The 21,535-nt window shown below is 38.3% G+C and overlaps 1 protein-coding gene across 1 annotated transcript; it reads right to left on the bottom strand.

Moving 5' to 3' along the window:
* Positions 1-1,706: 1,706 nt before the first annotated feature.
* On the bottom strand, positions 1,707-21,514 carry dnai3 (dynein axonemal intermediate chain 3). The gene is made up of 23 exons (XM_059341469.1): positions 21,439-21,514; positions 20,500-20,577; positions 20,357-20,395; positions 17,071-17,255; positions 16,483-16,587; positions 15,870-16,004; positions 15,555-15,754; positions 15,130-15,246; positions 14,601-14,797; positions 14,003-14,121; positions 13,253-13,342; positions 12,803-12,889; positions 10,731-10,850; positions 9,596-9,669; positions 9,057-9,201; positions 8,329-8,428; positions 6,352-6,479; positions 6,119-6,179; positions 5,693-5,823; positions 4,729-4,936; positions 3,984-4,075; positions 3,514-3,630; positions 1,707-1,881 (listed from the first exon to the last, which is right to left on the bottom strand). Exons 2-23 carry the CDS (start codon positions 20,558-20,560, stop codon positions 1,741-1,743), a joined length of 2,652 nt encoding a protein of 883 aa, XP_059197452.1. The 5' UTR covers positions 20,561-20,577; positions 21,439-21,514; the 3' UTR covers positions 1,707-1,740.
* Positions 21,515-21,535: the final 21 nt, after the last annotated feature.

Below are 21,535 nucleotides of genomic sequence, written 5' to 3'. Positions count from 1 at the left end.
CCTCTGTGCACCCTCACATCAGCCCATTCTTCACCCTCCTCCACCCCCTTCACTCCGTGACAGGACCGTCCACGTGAATGAGTCATGGCCAAAGTGAAGTCGACCACAGCTCACTTCTGTTGATGGGAAAAACTCGGTTTTTCCATCTCTTGCCATCTTCAGTTTTCTTCTCTCTCACTCTCTCTTTCCTAACATTCAACCATTGCTCTTGTTCATCTGCTCTCTCAATCCTCTCTCTCTTTCCTTTTGAGGCATCTTAGACACACTGTGAAAACCTGGCAATAAACAGCTGCCCTATATTATGCAGCAACCCCCCTCCCTTCTGCCCCTTCAGCCCCTATTCTGGCAGGATACTGGCTGTCAGTTGTGACTATAGGTTTGCTGGGCTGCTCTTGACCTGAGGTGGACCCAGCACTCTGAGGCGTCCTTATTTTATTCCCATGAAGGAGCGAAACTAATGCAGTCCCAAGAGCTGGAGAGTTAGTTAGTTAGTCGCTGCAACACACTGCAAGGGAAACAGAATTTGCAGAAATGTTGTGACGGTGACAGAAGTAAAAATTTCACTTTGGAAAACCTTTCCCTTGTGTTGGAAACTGAAATGAATGAAGCCCTGATGCTGCATGGCTATTTTCTCAGTTTGCAGAGTACTCGACTGCTCCCCTGTTCCTGTTGACAGATTTCTCAAGGCCACTCATTCAAGTGCAGCCCCCTACAAAGCCAAAACAGCCGAGTCACACAAGCGTTTGGTTAGTCAGCACTTTTTGGCAATTTGCAGATAGTGCTTCATGCTAGCCAAGTTTAGATAAAAATGTTTTGCAAAATTTTACCCAATTTCAAGAAAAATTGGTGAAAGAAAATGAATGCTTGTTTTCATTCATTACTAAGAGTTGGTTAATCGAGATAAGCAGTAGTCCTCCAGATGGAAACCAGTACTAGAATTTACTTAAATTTCTGTTAAATGTGGAAAAACAAACTTGATGGAAATTTGACATTTTAGACATGATGATGACATTATGATAGTTTGTTACATGTATTAATGTGAGTAAGGTAACATCAGTTTTATTATCTCATCAGCAAACAGAAGCTGGATTGTGGACTATTGTTATGAAGTCTCAAGTTTGGCATTTTGATTGTTGCCTTCTAGGGTTTTTGGTGCAACAAGTCATGTATTTTTCACCTACTTATTTCTAAATGATTTTAGAGAAAGTTGCTATTATTTTCAGGCCTGTATCCACACAGAACAGCTTTAAAATAAAGTATCTGTTGACTACCACTTTAAAATTCCTTCTTAAGCAAAAAATACTTTATCAACAGCACACAAGATGAGCCATACACAATTGATTTTATACCAGAGGAGCTTTCAACAACAACAACAGATGAGTATCATGAAATCAAAGAGCCATAAAATGACTTTCTGCCAAGGTCAGATCCTTGAGGTATTCCAGTCTTTATCCTCAGGGAGCGGTGGTGAAGAGGGGGCAAATGGATGACATTACCCAGGAACTAGATCTCAGATGGGCGGATGGAAAAGATCCATGATTGACCCTGAAGCACCAACCAAAAAAAATGGTCTGAATGTCAAAGGCAGAATCAATTAATGCACTATTTATTTATGACAAACCGCAAAAAAATTTCAAATGAAAGCTGTCATAAAATAGTATTTTTATTAAAACAGTTATAGCATTCAAATGTATGTGTGTGTGTGTGTGTGTGTGTGTGTGTGTGTGTGTGTGTGTGATATCAGGTATCTTGTGTGTCGGCAGTAGCTGGACACAGGCCCATGTCCTTCAGGATGGTTTTCTCCAGCATCAGGTAATCGTTGTACGCCTTCAAGGCCTCCTCTTCATTCTTCACCAGGGATTTGACTGGCTTGTCAGGTTCCTGGAGACAACAATCAAAGAAGAAATAAAGTCATGAACAATATGTAACTTTTTAACGTCTTCTGACCAAAGATCTGACATTCTATCCTCTTTGAAGCTGAACTATTACTGTCATATCATGGTAGCATGTTAGAAACCATTTTAAGCAAGTCACTCATTTGACATCTTCTACTAGTCCTAAAATATAAATGTTACACTAGTCTCCCTTATCAAATCTGTTATAATCAGTTCGAGCTACATTTGTCTTTAAGAAGTTGGAAGGTCAAAAATTCCTAAGGCGTCCTGTCCTTGTCATTGGAGGAACAAGGATATCTACAAACCCAAAAACAAACGTGAGATTACTGCAACAAAACAAAACCTCATCTGCATTTAGCCACTAAAAGATTTAGCTGCTATAGTTAGCAGCCACTGGCTGTCAATAACTCCTCTCTCCCCAGTGCCTGGGATCAAATAACGATCTGACTGAATTAAACATGAGGGGAGAGAGAGGGAAAGAGAATAAGTGAGGCTGCAACAGAGGAGACAGAGAGAGGGGTGGCTTACTCCAGCTGTATTTCAGTGTCAACTTTGAACTGGTGTACACACGTTTAACTGGGCCAATAAAAAGCATTTGTAGCTCTTACTGTTTCTTCAGGGGACTGTTGGCTTATACCAGTGGCTGTCAATAAGCATGGGCGTAAAATGAGACAACGGGTCCTGGGGCACAGGCATGGAAAAGACCCCAACACATTTCCTACAGAGGACTTTATAGGTATTTGTTTTGGGTCTCTTGGCTTTGTGTACCTTTTTTTGTTTTTGTAGTTATTTTTGTCTGTGGTTGTTTTACCTGATTTGCAGTCGTATTACACCTCTTTTTTAGTTGTTTTGCGGCCATTTTATGTTTCCTTGTTGTTGTTTTGTGTCCCTTTGTAGAGATGTTGTTTCTCTGTGTATCTCTTTTACTCCTGTTTATTGACATTAGCTGCTTTTACATTTAAGTTGAAGCAATTTGGAAGCAAAATTTTGAAATGTTCATCAAAGACATTAAAGAAAATACAAAATTACGGACGTTTCCATCAACTGGTTTAATACGTCAGTAAACAAAGAAGAAGAAGAGATAGAAAAAACAACAATAAAAAAGAGGTTGCTAATCGGACAACTTTAGTCACCTATGCGAGAAAATGGAGAGAAGTCTTCAGGGATTGGATTCAATTGGGCTACTTATAATTGTTCTTTCATGTCAGCTTGGAAACATCTGAGAACTTATTCAGAAAATGCCTTTCCATCTCCCGTTTAGTGCATTCACAATTTTTCGAAAAAGACAAAAACCACCCAAAACTAGCGTAAAAACTTTGTACGTTTTATAAAATATTGGTGTTTCCATCAAGCTTTTTTCATGCAAATCTTCAAAATGTGCACAGAAGTCATTTCATGTTTCTTTGTGATCATATTGAGTCTCTTTCTGGTTGGTACTGTATGTAACCCTTTTTTGTAGGTGAAGGCCATGGGGGCCCCTGAGACTTTCGGTCTCTGACTTCCGTTCAGTAGCTGAGGACAGAAGATGTCATTCAAGGCCACATTAACTGCAAATATTGATATCTGGGAGATCACAAAGCCTGTTCATTCTTTCTACAGTCAGACTCCCACAACTCACCATCTTCTTCTTCAGCTCTTCTGCTTCCTTCTTCTCTTTAGCCCACAGTTCCTCCCTCTTTAAAAAGTCCTTCAACCTATCCTCCTCCAGCTCAAAGTACTTCTTCACACTCAAACTCTGCATACAGAAAAAAGAGAGACACTAGAGACATTAAAACAATCATTGGCTGGTAAAAACAATAACCAATAATCACAATTTATCTGATAAAAGCTGGAGGTTTGATGACCACTTAACCAACATATCTAGTACTAGAATTTCTTAAATTACCTCAGCATCGAAGCAATAAAGCAGCAAAAAGAAAACCTTAAAATGTAACTTTTGTTGACATGTTGCAGTGTTAGATTTGGTTCCCTGGTTTTTCAACCTTGACCAAGGGTACATTAGTATTCTTTTCTGCAAAACAATAAGTCAATAAACAACTCAGAACCTTCTTTTAAGTGAGTACAGAGGAGGTGGTTGGACTGTCTTACCTCGCTCCTGGAGGGAGCGTAAAGCGTCTTTGGTATTTCAAAAACACAAACCATCCCAAGGTCATCAGTCACAGCCAGGAAGTGCTGCTTGGCTGTACATACAAAGGAAAAAATCCAAGAAATAAGTTCCCTGATTCAAACAAACAATCATGAAACATATCAGCAAGGTGAGCAGCAGAAAGTATAATATAACATTTAAAAGCCATTGTTTATTTAATCAACTTTTTTGTTGGTTTTATTGTATTCATATTTTAAAATGTTTTACTCCCTCTAATTCCCTGTTTTATGTTTTTGTCTTAATTGTATTTTTTATATAGTTTTTTATTAATTAGTTGTTATCTATTTTGATTATATCATTACATTTTCATCATTTTTATTTGTCGTGTGCATTAGTCACAGATTGTTATTGTTCATTAATTTGCTTTGTGTTATTATCAACATGCCAGTAATCTATAAAGCACTGACCTCTACAAATACAGTCATACCCCCATTTATTGTCATTAAGGCAAACATATTAAAACGTGATTCGGGTGTGTGACACAAAACCTCGAAACAAAATAGTAAAACAAGTAATGCCTTCTTAATGGAGCCACATATATGTTAACTGTTCAATTCAATCCAGTTTTAGTTTTCCAGCCCAAAGTCACAGATTACTCTCGAAGGGCTTTACTGTCTGTACAGACCAAGACACCCTCTGTCCTTAGACCACATCAGATAAGGAAAAACTAAAGAGGCCCGAACTCACAAGAGGCAGTCCAGGGTTTGATGCTGGTGATCTTGGCGTGGGTGACATGTGCGTGGACCTGCACGGGTTCACTGGTCTTTTCCAGCAGGTTCCACACATCAATGCTACCGTCCTCTTTCCCAATGAAGAAAACAGCTGGTCGAGTCAGGGACCAGCAACTCACAGTGTACACCTGCTTAGAGCTTGGTGACAGGATGATGGGGCCATCCTGGATGTTGTAGTTCACAAGAAGACAAACAGACTCATTTAAAATGCAACAAATCTGGTGGGATACAAATTAATATAATGCTTTTTTTTCTTGTTGATAAAAGTCTAGGGTAGACCTGGGCATTAGGTGGCCTGGGGGCCACATTTGGCCCGTTGGCTGTCCCTGTACGGCCCGCGTGAGGTTACCCGGAAATTCAAAATCAATACAGCAGCTGCTTTTATTTTGAAAGTGATTTATGTATGTGCGTGCACATGCACCTGCACAGAAATGCGTTACACAAGAAACACTTAGTTAGCTTGTCAAAAACACGTGTTGATTTTTGCATAAAGTTAATAAACTGCTGGTTTACTGCCTAATATACATGCTCTATATTGTTTTTGTGGTTTGAACGTATGTTGTGTTTAAAATAAATGGAAAAGTGAAACAATGATTGTAGTTTTTACTATTTTTTACTGCCACATTTACATAGTCTTATCATAACATGTATTCTTACTAGTAGCAGCTCAAAACCACAGGATTTGCTGCATTTTATAAAGCCATGAAATGAATATTGAGCAGAATTAGGTTCAGAGTATTAGGCCGTCCCTCTGCAACCTTTACAGAATCTCTTAAGGCCCCTTGGAAAAATGAATTGCCCACCCCTGATCTAGGGTAACTCATATTTTGTGTTAATACAATTGTGTTCATGGTTATGGCTATAACTGGTTGCAAAGTTTTCTGCTACTGTCTGTAGTTAAAAGCGACAGGTGTTGTTACCATGACTCCATCCTTCCAGATGGCGAAGTTCCAACTTCCCGTTGTCAAAATAATGTCTTTGAAGAAGGGCGAGCGCTGTACTGTATTCACCAGCCAATGATGGATGCTAAAACAGTGGAGGGGCTTGGCACCTGAGAGAGAGGAGAGACACGAAGAGCAGGTGCACTGTTATATATGACAGTACTTTGCCACAACAGAAGCAACAGGGCATTGCAATACAAGGACCAATTAACCCTCTGTGTCCTCTATGTCCTCTAATATTACATTCGGCATAGTCATAGTGGCTATTTAAATACTTTGAATAGTTTTTATGATTAAATTTACAATCTTGAAGATCTCTTTGACGCAACCTATGGCAATAAGTGGTAATTACAGGGGTGTTTTATGATATAAACTGACTTGATAATGGTAAACCACTATACTCACTGTTCAGCCTTCCAGAGTCGTCCTTCCCCAGTTTCCAGTCAGTGTAAATAATCTCTCCATCCTGGCAGTTAAAACATACATTACAGAACAGGTTATAAGTGAACATGGAATAAACCTGCACACCTTTTTATATTTTTCTCAGTTTTGTTATCAAGCTCATTTATCAGTTCTGTGCCGTGTTGGTGTAAAAAATTATCCGGGATGTTGTTGATTTTACTGGTAGGAATGTTTACCTCTGTTCCAATATAGAGCTTGGTATTGACATCTTCCAGAGCTGTGAGTGTTTTAGCCGAGGGCACTCTGAGCTGGCTGTAGTCTGGGATGACCTCTGTGCTATCATCATTATTTTCATTAGCTTCTTCTATCAGGGGAACAGCAAGGGAGAGTGTAGAAAGTAAGGTTTAAATGTTACATTTTTTTTTAGTTTTTCAGCCAGTCAAGAAAGCCAGCATGTTGAAAAAAAATAAAAAAATGTTGACAATACACTGTAGAAAACTGTTGAGCAAACAATTACCTACAGGAGTAAATGGCTCAAGCCGGTTAGTTATTTCGGGTCATGTTTGCACAATAGAGAGGGAAAAACAATATGCAGGAATTTGAAAATACAAGTGACTTATCATGAAAAAAAATATAAACATTAAAAACTTCTACTATTTATCTAAAGTTAGGATATAGGAAAGATTGATCAGCGGCACTGGTGCAGACCTGCTCTGTAATCTGACCATGAAGAGACGGCAGAAGGACAAAAGAGAAGGAGGTGGGGAGGGGTACAGCTGAGGTGAATGGGTTGGTAAGAGGGGATATGAAGGGAGTGGGAAAGAAAGGAGGTGGAGGTGGGAGTGAGGATTGTGGCGAGAAGGGGGACAGTAAGGGAGAAGGGTGGGAGGGTTGAGATAGGCAGGGCTAGTAGTGATGGAAGAAGCCTTTTCCATCACAAAAGCCCAACTGTCTGTCAGGGACAGTACAAGACTATCCGTTCACACCCCCTTATCAGCGGAGCGCTCCCAATCAAGTCTCAGCCTCACTCTGTTAGATTAGCTCTTGAAGGTCAGATCAGATTACCCAATCACACATCTTCTAAATCCACTTTCCCCCGGTTAAGATGTGTGTAAAGATATGAGACAGACGATACGGCACAGCAACAGATGTAGACATTGTTTCACTTTCACCACACTGCACTGCTGCTCAACTGTTGCTTAATCTCCACAAGGGGCAAAAACCTGGTGTGGAAATTCATGTGGTACTGCTGCAGCGCAAGGTGGAGCTTTTATACAGTGGCAACTACTGTAAGTACAAGTGACTCCTGCATCAGAGATACAAAAAGAGAAAGAACAAATTGCTGAACATTGAGCTCAGAAGCCGCCATGGTAGACTTGATCAATATAAGCCAAACAGCAGCAAAGTATTAATCAAACAGGGATTCATTAAAACCTTAATAACAGACTGCCTGAGGGCCGCAGCAGATTTATTGCCTCAGTTAGTGAACATATTAATTCTATAACCGGCAGCCACCAAAGCTGTGTTTATGGAGGCAGACCTTCAGCCAGACAAAGACAGGTCTCTTCTTGACCAGCCAGGACACACACGATCATCTCCTGGCCCTAAAGGAGCTTGAGCAGCATATTGCAAAGAGCTGACAGTCAGCGAGGCTAATGCTCGGCAACTATGAGGTCCTTGTTTTGTAAGTATCACTTAATAAAGTGCTATGAAACCGGAGGAGGGAAGAGGGAAGAGGGAGAGAGACAGAGAACCAGAGTCCCTCAGGGCTGAGTGAACCCTGCGTCACTGATCACTGTGCTCAACCATCCAAAGCAGAATTAAAGGAGCCAAAATCCTCCTGAAATAGTCTGTAGTCATGCACACACTTTCAAGCAGTTCAGAAGGAAATATTTAGATCCTTTACTTAAGTAAAACTGCTAATACTGCACTGTAAAAAATACTCGAGTAAAAGTCTTGTATAAAAATGTTACTTAGGTTAAAGCATTTAAGTATTGGGAGGAAAATTAAGCTATTACAAGTATCCAATGCAGAAAATAATGGCCCCTGTAAGTGCTTCACATTCAACAATAATAAAACAAGACATAATTTATTATACAAATTATTGTAACTGGATAATACTCAATTATGTGACTGATGTTTGAAGAAGGGAGAGGCAGTGCAGCAGACAGAAACCAATAAACCAAGCCAGCCTGAAGGGTAAAGTGCCTTACCTGTGGTCCTGGCTGTATTATTACCATTACAGGTGTAGTGTTCCATGCTGAACTTCAGAGGAGCGTATTCTCCACTAGTATCGATCTTTGGCAGGGAAACCTGACACATAACAGAGAAGAAACCTTTGGCATTAAATTAACTGACACTTGAGACGAAACATTATTTAAAACAAATACTCAAAATGCTCCACAGTTGATGGCATAAAATGAACCCCATTTTAAAAACTAAATAAAAACATACACAGAACGTCTAAATTTAAGTTAGAAATAAAGTTGCATTCATATTATTTAAAATATAAGTTGCACCGTGGGAAATCAGTCAAACTTAAAACCTTAGTGTCTTCATTTTCAATGTATTATAAAGTCTTAGAATTTTTTTTTAGACCACCCTAGTTTTCTTCAATTTCTTGTTCATTTTAATTAAACAACTAAAGGTACATTTTTTTGGACAAATATAATGATAACAACAAAACTATTTTGTTGTTGATTATATTTGTCCAAACAAATGTACCTTTAGTTGTACCAGGCATTAAAATGAACAAGAAATTGAAGAAAACTAGGGTGGTCTAATATTTTTTTCAATGACTTTATAAGAAGAAATCTAAGTTTCCTAAGAATTTTGCTGTACACTATCACCATGTGTATACGGCTTCATTTTTAGATTTGTAAACTGCAGGAAAAAAAACCCTCAGTATTAATTTGTATTGCCCCCTCAAACCCTACAGTACCCTGAACAGAGGTTTCCACGTCCGGTCCAGGTGTTTGAACGTGTTGGGGACAATGTGCTGTGTCTTCTGATCCACATTCTGCTTTCTCTCTGACGTTGACTGGCTCAACAGTCTTGACACTCGCAGATCCCAGAACATAACAGTACTTGAGAGGAAGAGTTAGTTAGTTAGTTAGTTAGGTTCTTTAATGTCCCCAAAGGGATAATTGAGGAAGAGGAAGCTCTATTGTTCATTTTACACACACACACACACACACACACACACACACACACACACACACACACACACACACACACACACTGTGAGTATTGACTGGGACAGACTCTGTTGGAGACCTGTGAGCCTTGCCATTTTATAATTAAAGTTATTAAAAGCAGAATCTTCTCCAAGGGACTGCCAATAACTGCAGAACAATTTGTCATCTGCAACCCTTTCATAACCATTCTTTGTACATCACAGTCTCCCAAATATATTTATATATGGATAGAAAGAAAAAAACAATAATACTAACATTTAAACTGAACATTTTTCTGACCTACCAGTCAGGGGAGCAGGTGACAACCTGAGCAGAAATGTTGTACATGTTCTCCACTGGTAAGCCAGTCCTGGTCACCTAATCAGAGAAAGAGAGTCACAAAGTCAACACATGTCTGTCAGGCTTAGTATTTTAAAGAGCAGAATGAAGTGCAGAAAGGTTCCTGAAGATATACGGGAGGTTAATGGGCCCCCAGGGACACTTTGATGATTGCCTTATTTTACTTATCCAGATGAGTGCCAGTGGTTGATGATTTATTACAGTTGGGTGATAGGCGCCAATGGGAAAACAAAATGATAATGTATTCATTGTTTCATAAGCATTATGGTTTTCAAACACAAAACAACATGTTTAGGTTCTGTGGACTGTGATAATGTAATGAATCTGTGTAGGCCATAGTTCATTGTTGCTCTATTTTTTATGGCTGCTGCCCTTATCTTTTACTGCACTACTTGGCAAGTATCATTCTAGGTCAAAACATGAAATGTTCTGCAAACGTTAAACAATAGTTTGTCAGCATGAGTAGAAAAAACATCTTGACTCTATAAATATCCAATATTTAGCACTGTGAGGTAAGGTTTTTTCTTGTCCGGTCAACTTGCCATGCCTTCCTGTTGAACCTTGTTCAAGTCCTTTCCATCAAATCCTCAATATGTGGCATTATGACCATCATAGACGTTTATCTGACTCCCTTGCTCTGGCTCCCTTCCTGTGTCCACTACTTCCTTACCTCCTGTTAGATTTGTTTACATTCAAGTAGCTTTTAGCCCTAGTCAGATAAAACTCAATAGTCAATATTCCAAAACTAGATATAGAATTCAGAAAAGAAATAAGGGACCTGAACAGTTAAGTGTTTAATGTTTCATTATCAATTTGAGACTTAGGTGTGAATGATTAAAATTTACTCTAGTTGCCTTTGGTATGTTCGAAACTGTGGTACAGTGTTTACTTTAGATATGATAAAATAATGTTTTCTGTGGTCACACAAAACACCTTGTATTAATCAAGATAGGCCTGAATGGTTCCAACACATACTTGCACTCTTGATGGATAAAGTAATAACTCTCTATGTGATCAGAGTTCTGCCTATTGATGTCAGATTTGCAGTTACTTTTCCAACCCCTCTGACCCTCATGTACCTCAAATGTTGGTGGCAGCCACTGGACATCAGTAATTGTTGCTTTGTGGCTGCTCTCTATTGCAGACACTGCACAGTAGCGCACAACAGGAATCTTATTCTCTTTGTTTTCATCAAGTTCCTGGTGGGAGGTCAGACACAAAAGGCACAACATGTACAGTGAACTCTGACAATTCAATCTAAATACAAAGACTTTATACAGTGGTGAACCGCATTTCTAAAGTGTTCCAGCAGGATATTCAGAAATAGCATCCATAACAAATTATGCATAACCAGTGAATTTGTTTAAATCACTTACTAAAACCTTTCTTTTATGTAATATTGTCTTTTTATTGCTTTTATTCTTCTTATTTGTATTTAAAAATAAATTAGTGTTACTTTTGTTTGGCCTTACTCTTCTGTTGTTTTATTGTCCTCTGAGCACTTTATAAACTCTGTGCTATTCAAAAACGTTATTTTTTATTATTACAGCCCCTATTCCCCAAAAAGTTGGGACAGTTTATGTAATATAAATTTAAAAAAAAGAATGCATCAAATTCAGAGTGAGTGTATATAAACAGTCATTATTTCATAAAGTTGGAATAATTTTGTTTTCAGACACAATCCTTTGTTAATTATGGTTTCATTTCCATTGTGATATGTTTAGAAGAGATTGATTTTATTCCAATTTTATGGCAGCCGTGTATTTACAAAAAAAGTTTCCCAGTTTGAGCATTAGATATCTTGTCTTTGTACTGTATTTAATTAAATGAAGGTTGTAAAAGATTTGGCATCCAAACTTCTATTGTGGAACACAAAACTCCAAACATTGTGCCTATAATCTTGGAACATGCACAGAATATATAACAAAGGGGTATTTTTCAGTAAACTGTGTGGTGCACCTGCAGTTGGATTTAAATGGTGTAAACAGAAGAGAAATCTATACGGGAGGATTTTAATTTTTCGTTTATCTGATAAGACAGCAACAGGTGCTGGTGTGGCACAGCTTTCACAGCACTCAACATCAAAATAAAGCTTTTTAGCAGATACAACCGCCATTGTTTACACTGCAAACACAAGGGAAGGCAATGATCTGATTTGCTTGTGTGTTATCTTCTATGGGGACAAACTATGGTGGAGGATGGAGGGCTTGTGTAACAGCTGGAGTGATGTGAGCTGATGCTGTTGACACTGGAGAATGAAGAGCAAACAAGGACAAAGAGAATAGAGGGAGGAACGGAGGGTGGGAGAGGGGGAAACAAAAGAGAAGGAAGTCGTGAGGACAGGGATGGAGACAGCTGTTCCACTGTAGAGGCAATAAACACACACAAAGCAAATGGGGGCTGGATGATGGGGGCATATGTGTCTATTTAAATACGACACCAAGTGGAAGACATGCTTTAGGGAATAAGTTTAATATTCTGTGCCTGAACATCTCAAGAGGCTACGTGGAGTTAATGTACTTGCCCTGATGTGGGTTTAAATCTGAGCCCTGTTTTTTTGTCACGTATCATAACCTCTCTCTTCCCTCACCTTTTTTTTTATTACTCTACATAATAACATCCAAACAAGGCAGCTATGCCACAAACATATTGGTTTACTATGATGTTAGGCCAAAAGAGTAACCCTCTTTGAAGTTCAGTTAGATCACTTCAGTATGACTGTAGTGTTTCTATGTGGCTTAATAGGCTGTTTTCATTTAACGGTGGGGTCATGTAATGATATAAACTTGCTTTGAGATTTACTCCTGGCATAAGTACGTTTGTGGAACTAGTTTTGACAGCTGTGGCTGGCTTGAAAAGGACCATTAGGCCACTGCATTCCCATCTAATGAAAGAGTGAGGATGAGGGGAGAACTCAGGAGTCAACGTATCATCATCTCACTCGGTCATACAGCACAGCCTGTCTTTACAGAAAATATGCTGCATGCTTTGATAAACGGAGGACCCATACTTGAATGAACCAAGCTGACGTCATCACGAGCCAAAGAATTACGGTAACTGATACCACATGTAGTGTACCAACGCAGATACAGAACACCATGTATTATTGTATCAGCATTGTGTACATTAGAGAAAGGATATGAGTACTTACAAATGTGTCAGTGTTGACAGAAGCCTTTTTACCAGGCTGTGTCCCCTGTAAGTGCATGACGTGAGCAGAAATATCCCACAACACGACCTGAGACAACAGCAACACAAAGACAGTGACTGAAGATTAGGGTTGCAATGGTATGAGATTTTCACAGTACAATTACCCTTTCAGAAAATGTCTCGTCTTCACGACATCATGGAATTACACAGCATCAGTATCAGTTATTGCTATTATCAGTTATGATCTAAATGACAATAACAGAGTGCGGACAGAAACAACACACTGGAAAAGTACAGGACTTAATTTAGATGACTGATGCTCTATTTAATAATTTCCCCTTATAAAGAAAATAGGGGTATGGAAAAGTGGTAAGGTACAAAAACTAGTTTGAGGCAGAAAAGGCAGCAGATGCATCAAAATAGAAATGCAGAGTAGAGTCAAAGTCAGCACCTGGCCATTCACGCATCCGCCAACAATAATATTTGGATCAGAGGGGCAGAACTGAAAGGCAAAAATGTCATCTGGGCACTCCAGCAGCAACTGAAAACAACACAGAAAACTCACATACACAGGGCAGAAATATTATATTGCAAATCATACATTTCCATGTATTGGGTGGCCATCCTGAGTATTTATTTATTCTAGTCTCTCTGTAAATTCAGTTCTTAATCCACAAAATCAAGTGCATGCAGCAGATTTCATTTCATCCGGCATAAGTGGTAAAAAGACCCACGACGGGCAGGATAGTATTACAAAGAAGTCATTTTCCAGTATTATGTTTGAATCTTCTAGAGTTTAAAATAGCTGCAACACTGAACTACAGCACTTTACTCCCCACACCAAATAAATATATTTATTTCAATAATGTTTCTGGTTTCCTCTATACAGTACCCTTTGCCACTTTGATTGCTGTTCCAGCAGACAGTGAAACCAAAGCGTGATGTGTGCACCAGTGAAAGAATACGTCATGCAGAACTCATATTACTTTTGAGTGATTTAGCAGCTCAGTTTTATTGATTGAGCCTCTGGGTCAAATCAATAGAGCCTCTCAAATTTTGCTCAAGCAAATAGTGGTTTTGAATGACAGCAGAAAGCAGATCCTTCTAGTCATTTGTTGTGTGTCTAAAACAGATATGAGGTTAGCTTGTATGCTGTCAATGATAGAGAAAGAAATACAGTATTTTCTCTTTTGGGGATTACCTTGGGATTAGAGGGGTCGGAGAAGCTATAGAAGATAATGAGAGAAGCGCTAACGCCAATCGTTGTGGACTCGTTCAACCGTTCCTCCTTTTTTTCTGTCAGAGCCACAGCTATAACACCTACAACATCAAAAAACACATCAAACAATGTATCAACTACAAAGTAGCAGGATAAAAGACGTAAAATATGTCAAGTCTTTTTAACATTACTGATTGAGAAATAGTTAGTCTAGTAATAGTAAAGTCTGATCCCTCCTTTGTATAACATATTCTCACTGAAATGTTTTGGCACTGATATTATTACAAGGATTCTGAAACTTGTCATAACAGTGAGATTAGAGGGATTATCATTTATTTTTTGTTACAGTAACTGTCGGCATTGTCCATCACCACTATCATTGACATCCAAATGCTATTACAGACTTTGAAACCATCGTCTTCTCTCATCCTGAACCAAATAATGCATTTCACTAAGAACTGGCAGGAAATTGTTGATGTTGATAATGACTTATACAGTCTGTTGGTCAATATTCTTGTATGACAAATTTTCCACTTTTCAGTTCTTCTGGACAAATCCAGGCTGACATTTTGCTCTTTACCATAGATATTGGGGTGCCAATTAATGCTGCTGATTTTCTTGTCCTTTGTGTACTTCTGGTCCGTGAAGGCCTGATAAAGCATCAAATCTTCGGAAACCTTCCCCGACCAGTCACCGTCTTCAGCTGCTGTCCCCAGAGCCTTCCAGTCATCAAAGAACACATTCATGATCTCTTCCTGCTGAAGGGCTTGCAACATCCTGCACAAAAAGCGAAAAAATGTGTACAGAATTAAAAAATTTCCTCCATCAAATCTCTTGATAGCAACAGTAAAAGGTTTCTACTCCAGATGTTCCCTATCTCTTACCTGGATACAAAGTGGGGCTGAGGGTCAAGTGTAGGATTACAGTGTGACAATTAAAACTTTTGTTTCCTTCTGAATATTCTAATACTGCTACAGGGGTAATACTGGATGGGCTGGAGTACCCTGAGGCTGATATGGTAATGTATGAGTTTGGGTTGACTTTAAGTGTTCCTATTCAGAATTAGGCAGAAAAGCGACACAATGAGTTTATAGAATATTTCATCTTACCTCTGGGTCACTGAGTTGCAAAAAATCTTCAGACTCTCGCTCTGGAGGATGTTTTCTTTTTCTTCATCACTTAACTCTCTTGGTGTGTACTGGGTAAAGATATTCCTTCGAAACTTCCTGTCAGGTGGACAGAAAATAATTAAACAAAACCTTTGTGGTGGTGGGGTTACTATTAAAGTAACAAAGAGAGATAAATGGTATATAGTGAATGCGATTTTAATGAATGCACCAGCTATATAATCACCACATAAATATACGCCATAAAGGCATATACTACAGGAAAATACTTCTTATAAAGGGTTTAATGTGGGATAGAGTGTTAAAATCTTTTTTTCCTGAGTGCACTGAGGTGTTGGCAGAAACTGCAAGTGCTTTTCCCCCTTGTAGAACAAATCAATTTTATGTGTACTGATTTGCTGGCTTACCACTGTGTCTGAGCACTGCTGCTCTGCAGTCTGGGAACAGCCTGCACACCGCAGTCCCTCTGCATCTGTTTGATGCTGAATCTGCTGTCTTGGTAGGAAGCACACTCTAGGTAGCCATCCTTAGCATCTGCAGTGTTGCGGTCAGAAAAACAGATTGGTCGCCCAAACTTCCTGCGCACTCTTGAAAACTTGTACATCAGCTGATGAGAAAAAGGAGACAGAATAAAAAGGTGCAACAGAAGGACATAGATATATGAGAAAAAAAATCAAAGTTAATAAGCATATTTAATGTGTTTTTTTTACATGCTGCAGTACCTTTTCTCTAGTCTCTTTAAAAGATTCTTCCTCTATTTCCTTCTCACTGCCAAGAGATATCCATTCCCTTGGTTCTGGGGTTTTATTGACTTTCATCTCATACTCAAGCACTTCTGGTGTTTCAGGCTCTGGGGGCTGCAGCGAGAATTACAAGGGTATACAGTATAAAGAATAAGAAAACACCATAAAGTGTATGATGAGTGGGTAAGATTCTTAAATTGGAAATATTCAGTCACAGTTGACACAAAATGTTTGGGCTAGAGCAAGATAGTGAAGTATTTTTTGGAAGTCTTTCAGTTTGAGAATGTGCCAGCTGGCAAAGTTAAATCGGCCTCTGATACCGGTCATTATTGTTAGCGATAAGTGATAAAATAGTGTTCATATGACCAATATAACAAAAGTCAATAACAGAGAACATTCCTGCCTACAGATTTGTTTACCAGAATAAAACTGAGATAAAATACTGGCGCCACAGTGGTGCTACATGTTATTTGCACAGCTAGTCATTTTTACATCCAGTATTTAGTTAGCAGTCACAGTATTAGTAAGAGCCAAAGTAAAGTGAAATTGAACTTGAATTTTATAAACATAGCCAAAACTACCATCTGCTTACATTGAGGATTCTGTCCTTAGCTTCTGGTGTCAGAGCCAGGTAGAAGCATTGGTCATAAGTGAAGTCCCTGTCAAAAACCAGCAAGAGCTCATCCTCTGGATAGTCCTGTGAGATGAAAATAATTTAAAATCCCCAGCATTAAACAATTTTCATGACAAAGCTTCTTTAGAAATAATCATGGTAATGTGTCTGAATTGATTCAGGCAACTTCGTCCAGCAGAAATTTGGTCGAGATAGTGAATAACGGAGAGAAAAGACGGATGTTGTCGACTTGGGAAACACAGACCATGGCTGTATCCCAAGTAAGAGAGCTGGCATTACTTAGGCCCTATAGCCAATGTGTCTGTATGGGTCCCTTAGGCTTCTCTATGGTCTCATTAGAGTAATGTGTTGTGGTAGAAAGGGCATGAGTGGTTGAAGTCAGAGCGGTGGTTACCATGTATTTAATCCTAATCAGAGAAAGTGGGGAAATTAGGTTAAACTGGTGACTCTGTCTGTTCCCACAGCCCTTAACGTGGGGTCTGTGTATCATCACAGTGTCTTGGGGGTATTGTCTGAGTGATCTGTATGACAATGGATCAGCCTCACCAGCACAATCTGCTTCACGGGGCTGAAATCGGACACTGCGGCTCTTGTCTTAATGTCCTGTATGATGTCGTCTTTTTTCAGCAGCTTGTAAGGGCTCTCCCCTGTGACATCCTCATCAGCACGGCAGCCAAAGAGCTCCTGGGTGGCTGATGTCAGGACCATGGGGAAGATATCCTCAGGATGACCTGGGTGAGAGTTCACAGTCAATACAGACAAGACAAATGGTAGAAAAGGAAACTATGTTATACAGTCATGGAAAAAAAATATTAGACCACCATTTTTCTTTGCTTACTTTTAAACTAACGGTACATTTGTTTGGACAAATATAATGATAACAACAAACATAGCTCATAAGAGTTTAATTTCTGCTGATTTCTAGCCATTTTTCATGTTTTTCTTGATAATGATTTTGTTTATTATCAAGAAAACCGTGAAAAATGGCTAGAAATCAGCTCTTAAATTAAACTCTTTTGAGCTATGTTTGTTGTTATCATTATATTTGTCCTTTACCTTTAGTTGTACCAGGCATTAAAATGAACAATGAAATGAAGAAAACAAAGGTGGTCTAATCATTTTTTCCATGACTGTATATGTTTAAAGCATCTGGAGCTAAACCTCCCAACTTTTCTATCACAAAACAAGAGCATTGTATGCAAAATCACAAACTAAATAACACTTATAATAGCATAAATTCTTTGGCAGATTTTCTCAAGATGATGAAGTTACTCCTCTACTAGTTTTTATCAATGTTTAGTTTTCCTTTTATAAATACAATTACATACTGTCAAAGTAATATAGACCAAGCAACATTAATCTAAATTGAGAGTTCAACAAGTCATCTGAAAACAAGAAAACCCAAAAACAAGTGTTATATATTCTCTTCCTCTACTCATGCAACTTCAAACAGTAGAGAGTATATGCCCTTACAAAAGTCAATCTATAGGATAAAACTTAGATTACAAGTTGAAGTGTTTTTTTCAGATGCCACAAGATTTGACACTGTACAATGTTGACAGTGATAATGAGCTAAGGGTTTAATTGCCATGTCTGTGTCTATTCCGCAGACTATACAAAACAAATTGCTATCATCGTCTGTGCATCTAAACCATATCTCTCTAAAACGAGATGCATAAATATTCCCCAAAATAATCCTTTTAATGGCAGAATAGAGAAGTAAATGTTTTATTTCTGATCATGACTTACATAGAAAATATGTGCTTTTCCTATCTTTGACAGTCTTACATCAATGGAGCATGATCAAGAAGTTCAAAAACATAAACAACAAACAGTGCTAATAGTTGGTTTGCAGAATATGTAATGAAAACACAAAATACAAACGTGATAAGTAGGAATGTGTAGATGCCACAACTAAGAGACTAAACCTCAGTTAGCGTGCGATAATGACACAATGGACAGGCTTAAAAGTCACCATCGCCTACGGACTTTGACACAGATTCTTGCCACTACTTTTCTGATCAAACGAACAACAACGCTCTGATCCTTCACCTGCCCCACCCTGAAGGGTGGACCACCCTACAATATCACAGGATGAAATGCAATCCTGGTGAATAGCATACACGCAATGTCCAAACACTTGTCGAAGGAATGCTGCTGTTTTTCTACAATACAGTATATGAGAGGCAGATCAATATAAATGACATAAATGGCTCAGTTACAACCAGCTAACCAGGATTGTTACTACATAAAACTGCAGTACTACACCATCACCACAACAAAGTTTTTCTTGATAAACAACCTATGCTGACTCCTCCATATCTAAGGCCAGGCTCAGTCTAGGGCATACTACAGTAAACAGGGCTCTGCATAATGATAGTTTTCATCCCGCTTGCGGTGCCTCTCTTCAAAGTCTTTCCACAAGGTTGCTGAGGGGACGCTGGGAATGCTAAAGTACAGCTTAAGTAACCACTTCCCAGCTGGGTGTGTCAACCTTTTCCACTCACACCAGTTAGGCCTCACGCCAAATCATTGTAGTGGAAACTTACACCCCTCATTTCACACAGTTATGTGTCAACTTTGGCATATGTATTCATGGGAAATATTTACTTGAGAGAGGAAGTGAATGTGATGTTCAATGTTCCATTACACTGAAGAATGCAATTAAACTGCGTTTGTTGTCTGCGCTGAAAAGATATTCTAAATTTGTTGGGCCTGTTTGCTCTTGCATAATCCACTCCAGGCTAGTATTTTGACTGCATACATACATACAAGATATTTATACAGAAGTATAAGTTATGGCAGTTTGTTTTCAACTCTGTTGAAACTACTTAAGGCTTAGACCTACCACTTTTATCATCAATATTCTTGAGAAAGAAATAAAATCTGCTTTTATATGTGTCAGTGGGCCACAAAAAAGTTGGCCCCCACAACGTTGGCTGTTAAATGTTAGGTTTGAGATTTGGTTTTAGGTCAAGTTTAGGGTAAGGGTTAGGTTAAGGTTGGAATAAAAATCTTTAGGTTGTGTTCATTTAAACTTCCTAAAGTGAATATACTGGAAATGGTGAAATGGGTGAAATTAATGTACATAACAGAGTCAGTGTGAACCTGAAGACCATTACTTTTGACTCCCATAAGAGCCAGTGACCTAATCTATAGTAAAAAGATACATTTAGTGACCTGCATTTGACCATAAGCATGTCTTCAGGGCTGTTATGTTGAATTGTAAACTAGACCATGACAATGGGGAACCACAGCTTAGTAGAGAGCATATCCAAAGGCTATGCAACAGTACACTCAAGATCACATCAGAAGAATGCATATAGTTTCCCTAACTCCTCAAAGACATCTCTGACTATTAGTTTCAGCCATGCTTGTTACATCCTGGCTTCAAAGTCAGACAGATTTGGGTATTATGAATCTGATGAAAATGAAATGTATGATGAATCTGAATAAAATTATATCTGATGTTCATTTAAAAGACCCCCTCCTATCAAATAAATGAAGCTCATTAAATACAAATGGACTCAAGTGAGTTGTCAAGTTAAAATTAGATTTATAAAACTAAATTTAGGGCTTAAAGTGCTTTGGTTAACTGTACTGAAAGGCCATGTAGGTTCTACGAGACCTCGAGTTAATATGTTGATTAAAGCTGAATCTGAGCTCAGTTTACCCACCAGTTTCACTGAAACGGTTTACTTATTTGCCAAGTTGATATGAATGTGCTTAGCTGTAAGTAAATAATAAGTAAGTAAGTAAAGTAATTAAAGGTATTTTAGCACTGCAGTTCAGGATAGGTAAATAAAGAAAAAGGTAAACACTTTTCACTTACTAGGCTTTTCCAGATGTTCAGGTGACTTAATCATTTTGCCTAAATGGGAAGAAAGTTCAGCATTTTATTTACTGTCTTCTTAAGACAAAACATGCATACATTTAAACACAATACACTGTGCTTATATTCATTTAGACACTCACCTTTACCTTTCCCCTTACTGCCTGCACTACTTGTTGCACTTTTTTGTCTCTTGGGTGCCATTTTTGCTCTTAGAATAGCTTAAATAATGAGAGACAGAACATTTTCATTCAACACAGTGTTACATTTCTTCTTGCAAAACACCAAGCTACATATTTATCCATACACATTGCTATTTTGTTGACCTACTGTCAGAAAGTGAACATTTTAATACACATACAGGCTACACACAGTGGTAGAAAAGTGTCTTGCAATAGTGTCTGAAAAATAATTATCAATGCAGGTGGCGACATCTTCTGGAGAAAAAGACAATTACCCTGATTTTTTTTCTTTTTTTTTAACTTTGCCTTAGTAGCCTATATGAGAAACCTAAATTTGACTTGGCTGTGAAAACAAAATTAAGCCAAGTCTTTAAACTGACAAACATTTTAATAGTGTATTTCAGTTTGTTTAAGGTTGTAACTAATATAGGTAGTAATGGGGTTTCAGATAAAAGTAGCATTTAAATTCAAACTGTGTGAAGTAACATTTATTAGCCACAAAAAAAAGGAAAAAAATGCATGAAATGTTTTGTTTTATCTTGTGTTTATACTCTTTTATAAATTATTTCGCTTATTTTCTAATTTGTTTTAGACACCGGACCCCCGGACCTATCTTGCGTTAAAATATCAAATAGTTATGGTTTATATCTAGCTAATATACAATATAACTGCCTTCCATTGAAGTCAGCTTACGTTATTTGTTTGCTATTTACAGACAAGGCAATTTTACAGACACATTGCATCCGTCCTTGTCTGAACTCGACGTTAATGTTTGTATATATAAGACGTTAGAATAAGCTACTGTTAATTTAGCATTTGCTTGCTCGTTAAGCTAACCCAAAATCCCACCAATGCTAACGACATATACATGTAGTTTATAGACAAATAAATAAAGTTTACCAGTAAGTTAGTCAAATCATAGCAGTTAGCTTGAAACCCTCTCCATACTGTTTTACTCTCCGCTCATTAGTAGCTTTGTTTGGTTGCCATGGGTTAC

This window comes from Centropristis striata, chromosome 9, assembly GCF_030273125.1.
Source record: "Centropristis striata isolate RG_2023a ecotype Rhode Island chromosome 9, C.striata_1.0, whole genome shotgun sequence".
Classification (NCBI taxonomy): Eukaryota; Metazoa; Chordata; class Actinopteri; order Perciformes; family Serranidae; genus Centropristis; species Centropristis striata.
The sequence above is the reverse complement of the archived record's forward strand: the minus strand, read 5'-3'. Positions and strand labels throughout refer to the sequence as shown.